Source organism: Branchiostoma belcheri, unplaced genomic scaffold, assembly GCF_001625305.1.
Source record: "Branchiostoma belcheri isolate BF01 breed outbred unplaced genomic scaffold, Haploidv18h27 scaffold6, whole genome shotgun sequence".
Taxonomy (NCBI): Eukaryota; Metazoa; Chordata; class Leptocardii; order Amphioxiformes; family Branchiostomatidae; genus Branchiostoma; species Branchiostoma belcheri.
Window position 1 is genome coordinate 5,238,438 of NW_017804242.1, and position 16,585 is coordinate 5,255,022.

The 16,585-nt window shown below is 39.5% G+C and overlaps 1 protein-coding gene across 1 annotated transcript in view; it reads right to left on the reverse strand.

Annotated features, from left to right (window-relative positions):
- Nucleotides 1-2,087: 2,087 nt before the first annotated feature.
- LOC109482339 overlaps nucleotides 2,088-16,585 on the reverse strand; it is a 25,830-nt gene continuing 11,332 nt past the window's right edge. The window contains exons 2-7 of the mRNA XM_019785021.1: nucleotides 14,918-15,078; nucleotides 9,287-9,439; nucleotides 5,545-5,663; nucleotides 4,898-5,008; nucleotides 2,789-2,856; nucleotides 2,088-2,406 (exon numbers count right to left, since the gene is read on the reverse strand). Of these exons, the coding sequence (XP_019640580.1) occupies nucleotides 2,208-2,406; nucleotides 2,789-2,856; nucleotides 4,898-5,008; nucleotides 5,545-5,663; nucleotides 9,287-9,439; nucleotides 14,918-15,078 (811 nt within the window). The 3' untranslated portion in view covers nucleotides 2,088-2,207. The remainder of the gene's footprint in view (nucleotides 2,407-2,788; nucleotides 2,857-4,897; nucleotides 5,009-5,544; nucleotides 5,664-9,286; nucleotides 9,440-14,917; nucleotides 15,079-16,585) is intronic.

Here is a 16,585-nt window from a genome sequence, read left to right on the forward strand (position 1 = left end):
ACCTGACCTCCAAAATCATACTATGAATAAAATAACTTCTCTTTCATTAGAAATTCTGTGCATCTATCCAAATCCTTGATAATGTGATAAATCTAAACTTAAAGATTAAGACATCAAACTCAGACCAAATACAGTACGATCCGTAGTGTACGCCCATATCTCTTTTTATAAAGGCACTATATTTCATTCTAACTTAAATATAATACTGTATGTATGATGTTGCCTGCTTGCATTCTGGTCTGAGTACTTTGTTACTGCTACTCTGGAGTAGTTTCCTAAAATACTGCTGAGTATATATAAGACTGTGAAATCCATTGTGAACACAAGAAAATATTTCTACAGACTTCTGTGTGGTATCTGTTTTTTTTAATGTACTGGAACAGTATTGTATGATCATGGGGAAATACCTGACTCAATACATTATCACAATCTATTATTCCTCATGTGGTTGTAAAAGATTTAAACTTACTTCCATACAACACCATGATTACACTGTATATATTCCAGGCGACCTCATATCGCATCCTACTATCCAGGTCATACCAAGCCAGAACCCTGTCAATCAAGTGAAACCCAATCTCTGCCCACTCACTTCCAACCCTTGCTGCTGAGGACAAAATACATGACACATACAAACTCCCACTAAATCAGTGCCGCCCAAAACAATACTTCTGTCCCTGGGCTGGAACTTAGGATATATAGAATACAACACGGGGTATTCCGTATTGCCCAAGGTACCAGCCCGACTGCGCGTCTGTTCGCCTGTCGGCCGGAGGGAGATCCCATCTGCGGGAGGGCCGGGACCGAGGGCTATGCGGAATACACTGTGTTGTATTTTATTTACGTCATACCCACCCAAGAAAATGCGTCTTTCAATGCAAAATGAGCCAAAATTTTGTGTCCCTATAAACCTCAAAACACAACAAATTCAGTTCCAACGTACAAATTCTGTGTTCGAATTTTCGAAAGCGGCGCATGCGGTTAGGGCGAAATGCGCTCGAATCGTTCTATGGAAGCCATGGAAGCCCGAGCCGTACGCGTAAAGAAGCCCGGGCCGTGACGTAAAGTACGGCCCGGTCCGGAACACCCGTATCGAACGTTATCGCGGTCAAGGTATGACATAAATTATGTTTATCACACTTGCATAAACAGTGCTGTTCAACAGTTGAAACTACCATGCTCTAGCCGCACTTTTCAAAACAAATGCTGGCCACTAGAAAGTCTACACAAGAGGTTTTCCTCCATGTCATTTCATTACAAGAAATACCACTTAAAGTAAAAAAAAATTCCATATTCTGGCTATATTGAATATTCGAGTTATAAAAAAAAAGACACTTTTAAGGTTTAAAGGCACCCAAATCAATTTTGGGGCAGCAAAACTGGATAGTTAAAGTTAATTTCCTGGTGAAGGTTTTTTAACCCTATCCTACTACCGGTATATTGATATCTGGGAGTCAGAAATGTGATGTTGTTGACTGAAAACAGTTGCTCGTTTAATTGTAGGCTCGTTCTATCTTTTTATTGGTGGTACCAAAAAATAAGGGACTCCTCATGTGGCTTGTTTTGAAATGTTTGAAAAGTATACGATGATGATAAAAATGTCCAAAATGGCAATAAATGTCAATATCAGACAAATTTCCTCATCTAGAATTATATTTTTTTTGTATTGCCACCCTTAGGCCACACCAATTTAATTCGTTGGTTCTCGGATTTGCCTCTTCATTTTTTTCTGATTTGCAAAAAAAAAAAAGATTCTGGTTCTGAATCAACTCAAAAATACTCATATTTGCCCCAAACAGTTGAGGAAAGACCTTTTTCTTCCTACTTGTTACTGTTTTTCCATCTATCAACGGAGTGGTTTGATTTATAATTTATATAACGATAGCTAGTTAATTTTGTATCTGTTAACCGTGTCCATTCATCTTGTTTTGTTGTGACCTGTACTTAGCCAAGTGTGGCAGAAATGTGCGATATAAAGGTCTTCATTCATTCATTAAAAGTTCAAAATTTATTGTTTAAATTTTAACCCAGCCTGGACTTCATGGCTCCTATTGAAGCATTTGGGGCTATAATAGGATACCTAGACCTGTTTTTATTTTATTTTTTTCGCCCTGTCACTTCATATTTCTTCTGAAAAAATCTGAGAACCAACAAATTGAATTGGTGTGGCCTTAAATTGCATCAAATCCCTTTAAGAAATTACATTTTCACAAAGTGTCCACGTCTTCTAGAGGCACTCCCAGCATTTTATACCTGGCCTGTTGTGGTGTGAGGATGATCTCTGTGTCGTTGAGGTGCCAGTTGTACTCAGAGTACAGGATGCTGACTCCCCCCTCCTGCTCCAGGGTGGATAGTAGACTCTCCACTCCATACTGTTTGTCCTCACTCAGGTATGGGAGAGTCCATCTATAAATAGGGGGAGGGAATAAAGTGTATTCAGGGTAGAGACTCTCGGACAACTTGAAACGCAACATTTGCAGGGCAAATGCATAATGTTTACCTTCACATATGGTCTGCTCAATTAATTTTCACTCATTGACAAACACATTAATTTTGATAATCATGTATAAGGTGACAGGAGTCTAAATCCCTCCTGCTATAAAATTGCAACATGATGTAACCCAACACTAGTTACCATGGTGACAGACGTCTGGATGTAACCCAACACTAGTTACCATGGTGACAGACGTCTGGTTCAGGTCATTGACCTTTCTGTCTGGATAAGAAGAAGAGGAAGAAACTGAGCAAAAACAATATATATTTTCCTTCAGTAAACATAATAACTGACCTGACAGCCTCTATGTCATCTTTCCCAAAGTCACTTCTGTACCACTGGAAGATCTTGGAGAGAGAAATCTGTGATCAAGAATAAGATACAAGTACACGTCATGCTTAAGTGTATACAAAGCTGTGTGTGAACAAAGATTATTTTACCCGGAGGTACCTTTGAAGCCTAGTTACTTGGTGAACATTGAGCAGTAAAAAAGAATCAGAAGATGACTATTGCTTGTTATTAGGCTTCCTTTTACAACCTGGATATTCCAATTCTCATTAGGCCACACCGACTTAATTCAATGGATGACATCCACACACGCATTGATTTTTGCCTTTTTTGCCTGTTCTAAACAAAAATCACCTCCGAAGAAGCTCTGGCCTGGGTGTCATCCTCCGTAGTCCATGGTAACCAGCGACACTAGGGAGCCAGTGGTAACTACAGAAGACGGCACCCAGGCTACCAAAGCTCCATGGAACTCAAGAAATTAGTACAGTGCTGACTCATAAATACCACAAAAGGCCCACATGTGCTGGCTTGTAAAAGTCATTATGTTACTACTGCAATTCACAATATACAACCTTAAGTATTCCTGTGGTTTAGCTGCATTTTTTTTTTTTTTTGGCTGGACTTTTTTTTAATTTGCCCGCGTGCACTAGTTTGGGTGTCTTCAGAAGATGTCATCCATACGATTACTAGTCTGTGTGGCCTTACATTGAGTCTGATTGAGAAGTGACTTTGTTGAAGGTCATGTTAATCAGTTTGCCTGACACTGATGTAGCACATAAAAGAGACTGATTTGCTTTATATAAGGGCTGCCAAGGACCCATTACTGTAACAGGCCACTCGTTTGAACTTGAATGAATTATGCAGGGATTTTCCTCAGGAGTTATGCTTGTGTGATGATTGCTCCCAGTCTGAGATTGTCTGAGACAAACTTGCAGGCCTAGACTGATCCCCAAGGCAGGGGAAGAGCCTTGCTGTCGCCCAATTAGTTCTAAATTGGTACCAGTAGTACTTTGTATCTTCCAGCCAGGACACAAAGTGTCAGTGTGTATGATTTATGTGGCTAGAATAAGCCATATGGGTTTGGAGTTTGATATACCATGGCGCTCTCTTGTCTGCAATACATGTATATACTTAGATATGTCAATAATTACCTTTGTCAAGAAGGTTATGTGTTAGGTACACCATATCTAGGAGTTGGCGAATTTTAAAACATTATCATAACTTAGGGTGTGGTGCATATGTTTATCATATTTTGTAGGTAGGTTAGTGTTGGGATGACAAAGGTCAAGGTCAGTTAATTTATAGGTAATTTAGTGGCTTTGTATGGTACTGTAGTGGGGTACAACAGTATATCTCATGTTGTGGACATGCTATGATCTTGATTTTTGAGCCTTCAATGCTTCAAACTGTAGTGTACACATGCTGATCATAATTTGTCAGTTAAAGTACTTATTCCATGGTATAAGTCTATAGAAGAAAGTGATTCAAAAAGATTAAACTTTAAGGTAGTCCCATGGCCTTTTTTAGGCCATAGGGGCAGTGGGTTGTTAATCCACTGTGTATTGGAAGGCAGAGCCCATCCCTCTCCTTATACCACCTTTTACCTTCCTAACCAAAGTCTGGTACCCATTTTACACTTGGAATGAGGACAGTTGTGACAAGTGCCTTTACAATACATACATACATTAGCAGCCTATATATCAGCTGGGCTCTATGCCATCACATACAACTCTCCAGTTCTCTCTACCTAACATTACATTTCCTAAGTATTCGAGTTCCATGCCAGTGTCTCTTAAGTTAAAAAAAAAAAAGTATCGGTAAAAGTCAGACTTCTACAGTGTACTCGACCTCTTGGCTTCCACAGAAGGACAGAAGAAATTATTTCCTGCTTAGCTCAATGATAATAGAGTACCATAGAGTAAAATTGGCTCTACGGAGGGTACGGAGACTTTCGGGGACAACTTCTATGCAAGAATGCCAGGGATTAAACCCACCACCTCTCAGTCTTGTGTCAACCAGCCTAGCCTTTTGGCTGTTTGATGCCACTTTTAGGCAAAGAAAGTGATGGAAAACACATTAAAATATGGATAATGTAAATGTTGGTCAGGAACCCACCTCTTTTCTCTTCATGTCGACTACCACCTCCTGTTCACAGAAGCCCTTAGCTGCTGCTGTCAGGGCACGGTCAACGTTCTCACCACTGTACACACTGATGGCTGGACAGGACTGAAACAAGCACACAATTCATCACATTAACAACCATCAGGCACGGTCCACGTTCTCACCACTGTACACACTGATGGCAGGACAGGACTGAAACAAGCACACAATTCATCACATCAACAACCATCAGGCACGGTCCACGTTCTCACCACTGTACACACTGATGGCAGGACAGGACTGAAACAAGCACACAATTTGACATCACATTAAAGGCATCCAACGCAATTTCAGGGCAGCAAAACTGGATTTTAAAAGTCAATTTTCTAGTCATTCTTTTTAATAAAACACCACAAATATGCACTGTAAACTGGATGGGGCTACATAATCATTTCAAATGCAAACTTTAAACACCACCAAAAAATTGAGTTCCTTTTCCCTCCAAGCATTTTCGGCAGAAAATACACTAGAAACACTGCCTTTCAAGCATCATTTAGAGTTTTGTATGTGTCGGATGTATACATGCCAGGTTTTTCTGTGCAAAATTATGTAAATTCCATATAGGTATGAAATATAAAAATATAATCCAGATATTCACATACTTTGGCACCACAAACAAGTGAGAAATGTATCCTGGGATCAAGAGTTTCCAAGCTAAATCTCAGTCTCGGGTCATCCTTCTTGAAAGGGCAGTCTCTGGAAGATGGGTGTGGTCTGTTGCCTGGTAACGAGTAAAAAAACTTTCAGTGACTGGTGACAGGTAGACATCAGAAATACCTGCACAGCTCCAATTTTGCCTGCACTAACCTGCATATACCAAGTACATGGACCAGTGCAGGTAGGCATCAGAAATACCTGCACAGCTCCAATTTTACCTGCACTAACCTGCATATACCAAGTACATGGACCAGTGCAGGTAGACATCAGAAATACCTGCACAGCTCCAATTTTACCTGCACTAACCTGCATATACCCAGTACATGGACCAGTGCAGGTTAGGTGCAGGTAGACATCAGAAATACCTGCACAGCTCCAATTTTGCCTGCACTAACCTGCATATACCCAGTACATGGACCAGTGCAGGTTAGGTGCAGGTAGACATCAGAAATACCTGCACAGCTCCAATTTTACCTGCACTAACCTGCATATACCCAGTACATGGACCAGTGCAGGTTAGGTGCAGGTAGACATCAGAAATACCTGCACAGCTCCTATTTTACCTGCACTGACCTGCATATACCCAGTACATGGACCAGTGCAGGTTAGGTGCAGGTAGACATCAGAAATACCTGCACAGCTCCAATTTTACCTGAACTAACCTGTATAGACTGGTGATATTTCAAGCCCTGAAAGAGATCACGATAACAGTGCTGACAGATAACCTGACAAGCCGTGCCTAATTGCCACTTTCCGAGCTATTTTCTGCTTGACCACTAATAGCATGACCTGAGCTACAGGTGCAGGGGTTCCCAGGGCTAATTATCAGTCTCAATCCAAGACCATAAATCTTGTGAAGCCCCCATATTTTGACAGTATTGTGTCACTATGGTTAAATACCACAGACATAAATTATGCAAATGAGGACCTTATTTGCATAACTCTTTGTTAAAGACTATCATGTGATTTGTGTTATTTGGGGGGAGAAGATGACCAACTGATTATGGTTTATACAAATGAGGGCCTTCATTGAATCAAGTTGAATCAACTGAATGAACTATAGACCATGAACTTTTATTACTCGTTCTAGTAGCTGTAATTCCACACCGTGTTTTTATTCACTTTCCACACTGCTACATTGTACTGAAGATGTAATATGCAACTTAATGCTCCTGTCGATTTTAAACTAATATTTGCTTTTAAATTTAACTATATTTTTAAATCTTATGAATGTATATAGTTTGTCGCAACATGATGTTAGGCCTCACAATTCAGCCATCATAGCTGCCAGGAGGCTTGTGTGTACCTTTTCTTGTTCTTGTAATAATAATAAACCATTCTGCTACTACTCATCCTTAAATACGCGACTGCAAACTTAACCAAGCCGTTCTTCTGAAGTACTATGCAGAGTAGATTATGGGCTTTGCACTGCAGGCACAGTACGCTCCACTGACGTGTTTCCAGAGGTGTGCTTTCATGGTTATCTGGTCCTTTTATCTTATCTAAGTTTCGTAAACTACATGATTGTACAATGTAGAATGTAAGACCATTTCTATAAGCTAGACATTGGCCAGGAGTACTATAAGATAAACCCACTGGCAGGTAAACTCTCATGAAAACTTATCATCTGAGGATCTAAATGACCTCCAAACCCTACGTGACCTTGAAAAACAGCCTGTTTTGAGTCATTAGAGTTTGTTTAATGGGCAAACGTATTACTCAAACATTTTCAAGGCCTTTGCTTGTACAACATTAATTATGCCCAGTGGGGTTCACAAAGGTAATCTGAAGTTTATACAAGATGTGCTGTGTACTGAAAATGTCTGTCCATTGTACAGAAAATATCTGTCCATAGTATTAGTACTGCAAATGTCTGTCCATAGTACTGAAAATGTCTGTCCATACTACTGAAAAGGCCTGTCCATAGTACTGAAAGTGCCTGTCCATGGTACTGAAAATGCCTGTCCATAGTACTGAAAGTGCCTGTCCATGGTACTGAAAATGACTGTCCATAGTACTGAAAATGCCTGTCCATGGTACCAAAATACCTGTCCGTAGTACTGAAATGTCTGTCCATGGTACTGAAAATGTCTGTCCATAGTACTGAAAATTTCTGTCCATGGTACTGAAAATGTCTGTCCATGGTACTGAAAGTCTGTCCATGGTACTGGAAAAGTCTGTCCATGGTACTGAAAATGTCTGTCCATGGTACAGAAAATGTCTGTCCATGATACAGAAAATGTCCATGGTACTGAAAATGTCTGTCTATAGTACTAAAATTGCCTGTCCAAAGTGCTAGAAATTGTCAGCACTGGAAAAAGATTAAAACATAGTGTGGGCATGGAAATCAGCACCATCTTTGATTTGAGATCGTTTCAAAAGTCTTTGCATGAGTTGAGATGTTACAGTGATAGGTGATACCTGACCTCACACTTTTCTGCACTTTAGCACCCTTCACTGCTATCAGGATATAGCCTATGGGGCACACTTATGTAAAACTCGACACCTCTGACACTTCAAATTTGTAGTAGTATGGAGTCGAGGGCACTACAGTATGGCCTACTATTATTAAAGGAAGTTCTCACTGATGGAAATCCATATAATGAGCATGTTAAAGAACTCACCAACAGGATTAGGGTTTCATCCTAATGTGAATACATACTAGATGAATTGGCTGAGGCCAAAAAGGTCCCGTTCCACTCTATTGCAGAGCATAGGGGTGGTGCCCATAGCCATTTCCGTAGCCCTTGGGCGACACACAGTTCTGCAATGCACTACAGCAGGAGGCTGGTCCGCTGGTAGTGCTGTGTGTTTGACCTTCTCACACTCTTTCACACACGATTTTTAAAGTCTTTGGTACGACCCGGCCGGGGTTTGAACTCACGACCTCCCGGTTAAAAAGCGAGCACTCTACCAATTGAGCTATTTCACCGGTTACTCAATACAAACAAGAAATTAGAGATTTCACACTTCTGCTGTATGTTGGGTTTTCCTGACTTTCAAGCTCACCCTGTTTCCTGTGTCTGACCTATTGTTTCCTGTGTCAACCTATATACATACTATGTCCGGACAAGCAGACACACAAACCCACAGCTCTGCCACAGAAAACAATCCATACCCAGAAATAACTACTAACTGTAACAACAAACAAACATATACGAGTTTCCCATCCCCAGAATGCAATGCAAATCCTGGGGTCTAAACCTCATTTGCATAGGACAGGAAGGCATCGGAACGATCCTGTTGACGTTAAACAGCATGTTTTTCACTGTGTTTTGAGGTGTTGGGCATTATATGCTCAAAGTTAATTAAATTACTATGGGTTAAATCTGACAACAAATAGAGAATTAATTTTTTGGAATATGTGGTTTGTAACGTTATAGTGGTAACGCTATATTGATGCTGTAACGTTACAAACCACATGTTCCATGTTGAAAAGAATACAAAAACTTCATTCTCTATTTGTTGTCAGATTCGACCCATAGTAATTTAATTAATGTTGAGCATAAAATGCCCCCACACCTCAAAACACAGTGAAAAACAAGCTGTTTAACGTCAACAGGATCATTCCGATGCCTTCCTGTCCTATGGAAATGAGGTTCAGACCCCAGGATTTGCAATGCATCCTGGGGATAGGAAACTTGTAAATTGTTTGAAACAGATGGCTGGAAGACGCAAAGCACTTACCTCTAAGAATTCCATGTTCGATGTCGTCCAGTGAGAAGTTGACCCCCCCGATGTTGTAAGCTGTGGTTTTCCAGAACTGTCGTACGTCCAGTACAGAGGACGGCAGCTGTTTACACTGCACCAGGCCATGGATGTTCAGAGCATTGTAGATATCTGGGTAGTTCAGGATTCATACACAGCCTATGATCATGGATTTAATTGTTTATTCTCAGGGCTCAAAATACTGGGTGCATCTGCACATCTGAGTGTAAGAAAAACAATAAAATCTTTGTAGTACAGACTACTTGTTTAAGGTTTTGAGGTTAGAATTTGGGTTCATCAGAATTTTGAAAGCTACAAAACCGTACTATGATTGATATTAATAATGCATTCTATTTTCTTTATTTTATATGGTGCACACAGAACATTCTCTGTGCAACCAACTTATTGGGTAAGGTGCACCAGAGCACCTATTTCAAAAAAAAAGGATTTCAAGCCCTGATTGTATTTATCACATGAAGAGAATTTGACAAGTTTTGAGAGTTTAATTGGTAATGGACCAAGACAGTCCACTACCCATAGGCCCAGCAACTATTTGGAATACAAAAAAATTGAAATCAATCTAGCTTCTGATTCTCTCTTAAAATAGAATTCTATCAACTTGAGGCCCTCAAGCAAGAAGGAAAAGTTGGGAATCAATTAATAATATTACAGGCAGTCCAGTAGTAACTATTGAAAAATTCTTGATGAACTATGAACACTACAAAATACAGCATACTAAAAAAAATCACAGTCTCACAAATTGTAAGTCTCCTGAGTGCTGTGCAGGTATTTCTGATGTAACCTACACCTAGCCTGTACTGGTCTATGTCCTGGGTTTATAAAATTATAATAACATCATGTTGATGTTGATGTAGTTGTGAATTTATACTTTGCTGCATAGGCTGTCACTACCAATGAAGTATAAAAGAAATATAATATTTGTAATAGTTTTTGAACAGTGATCCATACTTTCTAAATTCTGAGTGGTGCAGGTAAAACTTGTCTGGTGCAGGTAATTTTCAATGTTGCCTGTACCTCAGTACATCATGTATGTAAGGCCACACCGAGTTAATGTTATGGATGACATCCACGCGCGCATTGATTTTTGCCTGTTCTCCAAAAAAAAAAAAGATCACATCCTCCGAGGCTCTGGCCTGGCTCCAGGCCTCCGTAGTCCATGGTAGTTAGCGACACTAGTAACTATGGAGGATGGCACACAGGCTGCCGAAGCTCCACCACTCAAGAACTTATTATTAGTACATACAGTGCAGATTCATAAATTCCGCAAAAAGCCAGCATGTGCTGGCTTGTCGCATACTTCGCTATGTACTGCCGCAAATTCACAATACTAGCTTAAATATTCCTGTGGTTTAGTAGCATTTTTATTTTTAGCCAGAATTTTTTTTTTTCATTCGCCCGCTTCAGAGGATGTCACCCATAAAATTAAGTCGGTGTAGCCTATGCAGAAAAAAACGATTTCGAGCCCTGAAAGCAAATGACAAATACACGCAGCTGTTGTACACGGCAGTCAGCATTTTGAAAGCAACAATTATTGACTGAGGGATTTGTTATACAGGTACATAAGGCCATACCAATTTAATTTGTTGGTTCTCGGATTCGCCTCTTCGTTTTTTTCTGATTTGCAAAAAAAAAAAATTTTGATTCTGGTCCTGAATCAACTGAAAAATGCTCATGTTTTGCCCCCAACAGTTGAGGAAAGTCCTTTTCTTCCTAGTTGTTACAGTTTTCCCATCTATCATTGCAGTGGTTTGATTAAAAGTTCAAAATTCAATGTTTAAATTTTAACCCAGCGTTTTGTGTTGACTTCATGGCTCATTTTGTAGCATTTAAGCCTATAATAGGATGCCTAGACCTGTTTTTATTTTTATTTTTTTTCGCCCTGTCGCTTCATATTTTTTCTGAAAAAATCCGAGAACCAACAAATTAAATTGGTGTGGCCTAAGCTCTTGATAGACAACCCTCCCTGTGAGGCCAATTTGTATCACGCTCAAGATTACTCAGTTACATGCACGACAGCAGATGGGTGAAAAGTCAAGGTTGCCTGCCTATTAGGGGTACAAGAGGGCACAGGGTCAACTGATAAATCTTGTTTGACTGGAAGTAGCATCCAAGAACTGAGTAAAAAAATGAATAGTTATAATCTGATTCTAAGGCCACACCAATTTAATTTGTTGGTTAATGGATTTTTCTAGAAAAATAATGGAGCGGGTAAAAAAATAATAAAAATAAGAACAGGCCTAGGCATCCTATTATGGCCAAAAATGGTACGATAGGAGCTGTAAAGTCAACACACCAGGCTGGTTCAAAATTTTAACAATGAATTTTGAACTTTTAATGATACCTATGCATTTAAAGATGGAATAACAAAATTACTGTAACAACTAGGAAGAAAAGGACTGTTTTCAACTGTTCAGGGCAAAATATGAGCATTTTGCAGTTGATTCAAATTTTTTTTTTTTTTTTGCAAATCAGAAAAAAATGAAGCAGGCAAATCCGTTAACCAAGAAATTGAATTCGGTGTGGCCTAATGTTTACTCATAATGAAGTATAAAAGTATTACGTCCTATAGACATTTCTACTTAGATTTCATATCAGGTAACCTGGTAAAAAAAAGGTAAAAAAATGACCCTGAATCAAACTAGATTAGCCTAGATTCATATCCTTGTTCATTGAAGATAACTATATTATTCGGATACACTGTGAAGTAATGAATGGAATTTGTAGCAAACACAGAGACAGTCACCTGAGTGTGCTTGTGTCTTGATCTCCAAAATATGATACACAGTGTACTCTATCTTATTTTTACTGTAATACTATAATCTGGTTTAGGTCTGGACCAGGACCTGATCCTCTTGACTTCGAGGCATCCAATGCAGTTTTTAGGGCTTGGAAACCCGATTTTTCAAAGCCAATATTCTAGTCAATTACCTACATACCGAGTTGTACCACACTATCCCTATATTGTATATTGACTCTCATGGAGCAAAAAGTCCCAAAATTGTGACGGAAAATGGTTACTGGAAGGGCCCTGGGCTGATTTTTAAGGTACCACCCAGAAAATAAAGGACTCATATTGGGGCTTGTTTCTGCTGTTTTAAATGAAGCAGTATGTGTCAATATCACAAAGTTTGCATTATTCAGAATATTTCCAATTTTGCTGCCCTGAAATCACATTGGATGCCTTTTTAAAAATCTGAACTAAGTCTTGGATCTGATCAAGCTGAACCAGTACCCACCCTTACTGCCTAGGGTCAAACTGTTAAACAACATAAGGCAAAATTTATTCAAGCTGGCATCCCAACACCAAGCTCTCAGAGATATCATATCTGTATACTGCAAAATGTAATAACTTTCCGGTACTTTATTTTCGAGGTAGGAGGGAAAAGGAGGTTTTTCACAGTGTAATAAAATTCTTAGTCTTTGCAAGCAAAACAATTCTGTGGTAAATTTAGTCATATTTACAGTGTCATCAGACTTTATGTCAGTGAGGTCACACTGAGAGAACCACAGAAATACTGCTGAAGTTCAATTGCCACAAACTGTTAAAACAAGAAATCTGAGGTTCCAAACCTGCTGGAAGTACATCATGTATATCATCCATTATGTTCACAACTGCTGGCAGTTTCAGACATTACATTAACAGCAAATGTCACAAAACAGGCTTAACCCCCTGAAAGTAGTGTGGTATAGCCCATTAGCCTCACACGGATTAACACCTACAGTGGAGAACAGATGTTGATAGACAATAATTCATCACATACATGTACGTGTACATTATATAGCATGGGCATGTCAAGTTTTTATCTAAATAGTATTACCTAAAAATACAGATACAAACAACAATGCATCATCTGGACCTCAGTAACTTCATGTACTGAAAATCAATTTGAAAGAAATCCATCCAACCCACCATAAATTATAGCTGTGAAGACACAAAATAAAAGGTCTCCTGTGCTCTATGCAGAGCATAGGGTTTTGGTGTCCATGTCCATTTCTGTAGCCCTTGGGCGACACATGTTGTGCAAGGCACTACAGCAGGGGGCTAGTCTGCTGGTAGTGCTGTGTGTTTGACCTTCCCACACTCTTTCTCGTGCTAAGTGCTAAGCAGAAAAAGAAGTGTGTACCATCTTTTAAGTCTTTGGTATGACCTGGCCGGGGTTTGAACTCACAACCTCCCAGTTACAAAGCGAGCACTCTTGAGCTATTGCACCGGTTTTACACAAAATAAACACAACCGAAAACACCCATGGAAGGGGGTAACCAGGAGGACGTTGACTTCAAAATGTGCAAAGTATACTACTATTACTTTGCACATCAGAGTTTTTTGAGGACATCATATAAAGCGGCTCTCTGACTAGACAAAATGCTCCTAACATGATGGACTGTAGCTACTCTGATCCACGTAAAAGGCAGTGACTGTGCAAGCCTGCTACATCAAGGGTTCCTAGGTTTTCCAAATTGCCTGGAGACAGTAACATACCAGAGGTAGGTGATACAGTTCCATTAGTCAGGCTTCAGACAGCATGTAATGGCTAGAAGGGAGACATTTTAAACCCAAGACTAAGTGTGATGTGGCTACCATGTAAGGGCTTGAAAGACTGTTTTTCCATTAACTGCAATATTGCAAGTTGTCAGAAACTTTATCTGCCACTGGGAAAAACTTTCTAAAACTCACAAAGTCAGAAGGTTGAAGGCTATACAAGTACATGTTATTTAAGTTCATTACAGATCCTGTCCATGGTCCTGAAAATGTCTGTCCATGGTACTAATAATATCTGTCCATGGTACTAAAAATGTCTGTCCATGGTACTGAAAATGTCTATCCATAGTACTGTAAATGCCTGTCTATAGTAGTACTGAAAATACCGGTCTATGGTACTGAAAATGCCTGTCCATGGTAATGAAAATGTCTGTCCATGGTACTGAAAATGTCTTTGGCGCTACTGCAAATGTCTGTCCATGGTGCTCAAAATACCTGTCTATGGTACTGAAAATGTCTGTCTATGGTACTGAAAAAGCTTGTCTATGGTACTAAAAATGCCTGTCCATGGTACTGAAAATGCCTGTCCATGGTACTGAAAATGACTGTCCATGACAATGAAAATATCTGTCCATGGTCCTGAAAATGTCTGTCCATAGTACTGAAAATGTCTGTCCATGGTACTAAAAATGTCTGTCCATGGTACTGAAAATGCCTGTGGTGCTGTCTATGGCACTGAAAATGTCTATGGTGCTACTGAAAACATCTGTCCATGGTACTGAAAATGTCTGTCCATGGTACTGAAAATGCCTGTCCATGGTACTGAAAATGTCTGTCCATGGTACTGAAAATGTCTGCCCATGGTACTGAAAATGCCTGTCCGTGGTACTGAAAATGTCTGTCCATGGTACTGAAAATGTCTGTCCATAGTACTGAAAATGTCTTTCCATGCTACTGAAAATCAAATGTCTATCCATACTACTTACATGTAGAATACCAGTCCACGGTACTAAAACGCCTAATAGGCATTTCATAATATGTAACTGTCCTACATTAAACAATGCAAACTCTACCACAGGCCACTACTTAAAGTCTATAGTAAAGGATACTGATGAAGAAGGCTTTTTTCTCCCCAGCGTCCTGCAGAGTAGACAGGTCCACAGACCTCAGCTCCAGGGTTCTCCACAGGTAGTCCTTAAACAGCTCGCTGTCACGCAGGGCTTCATAGTCAACCCCACGCCCGCCTGCTACCATGTGTTCCCCTTTCATCCTGCAAGAAATGCCCGATTGAATTTCATCATAGAACTAGAAAGGTTACATTTGCCAAGCAAATGCATAATATTTACCTTTCCATATGGTCTGCTCTTTTAAATCTTACTCAAACACATTGAATTTCATATATATTATGGTCAGACAGGAGTCATAATCCCTCCTGCTGTAAAATTGCAACATGATGTAATCCATCACTAGTTACCATGGTAACAGACAGCTGGTTCAGGTTATTGACTTTTTTGGTTTGGAGAAGAGGAAGAAGAGGAAATGTAGTAAAAACAATGTTTTCCTTCAGTAAACATAATTAATATCATTACTCATACTATATTGTATAATGTAACTTGCTCTAGCATTTAGCATTCCACCATGGTTTATGTTTCATACCATGATTACACAGTAAACATTGCTGGCAACGTCATACCACATCCTATCACCCAAGTCACAACCCTGTCAATCAACTGAAACCCAATCTCCGTCCACTCACTTTCAATCCTTGCTAAGGAAGAAAAGATACATATAGATACTCCCCTTAAACCAGTGCTGCTCAAAACAATACAGTACTTCCTTACCAGAAGTAATTAAAAGGCATTTATAAGTCACAATAAATTTGGTCTTGACACATTTTTAACATGTAACCCACACTTTTTATTCCAAGTTTCTTGCATTGGTCCTGTGTTACCTGAAGCATAGGTCTGGAGTTTCTTTTACTTTCTTTCATTCCAAACTGCAAAACTACATACATCTATCTCCCTTATTCTATCTTGAAGAGTTTTTGCATTGTTCAGAATACCAAGAACTTTCCCATATAATACTACATTGTATATCCCTAACTTGGCCGATTCATTTCCTTTTGCTCTGCCAGGCAGTAACTTTTCATCAATCAGTATCTACATTTTCTCACTATCAATGTTGTCATCTCTCTTCTACTTTACAAGAGGAACTCCATCATATACCAGCTTAAGCCCACGCAGAATCTGTCATATTTCATCTGAAGGTGTTTGAATCATGTAATCAGTCTCCAGCCTGCCCCTGTCAGATGCACAGTGAGTGAGAACGATCATGAGACATGATGTCTGATGAGGCCAGGGAAAAGAAATGTTTTGTTTCCGACCTCAGTGCTGAAAAAAACAGGGTTGATAACAGTGTTCTAGCCAGTGTCTCTCTCACCGCCGTTTGACAAATTTTTACCGCTCATAAGGCCACACCAATTTAATTTCTTGGTTAATGGATTTTTCTAGAAAAATAATGGAGTGGGCGGGAGAAAAAATAAATAAAAACAGGCCTAGGCATCCTATTAGTATTATGGCCCAAAATTATACGATAGGAGCCATGAAGTCAACACACCAGGCTGGTTCAAAATTTAAACAATGAATTTTGAACTTTTAATGATACCATTGCATTGAAAGATGGAATGACTGTAACAACTAGGAAGAAAATGACTGTTTTCAACTGTTCAAGGCAAACTATGAGCATTTTGCAGTTGATTCTGATCTTTTTTTTTTTTT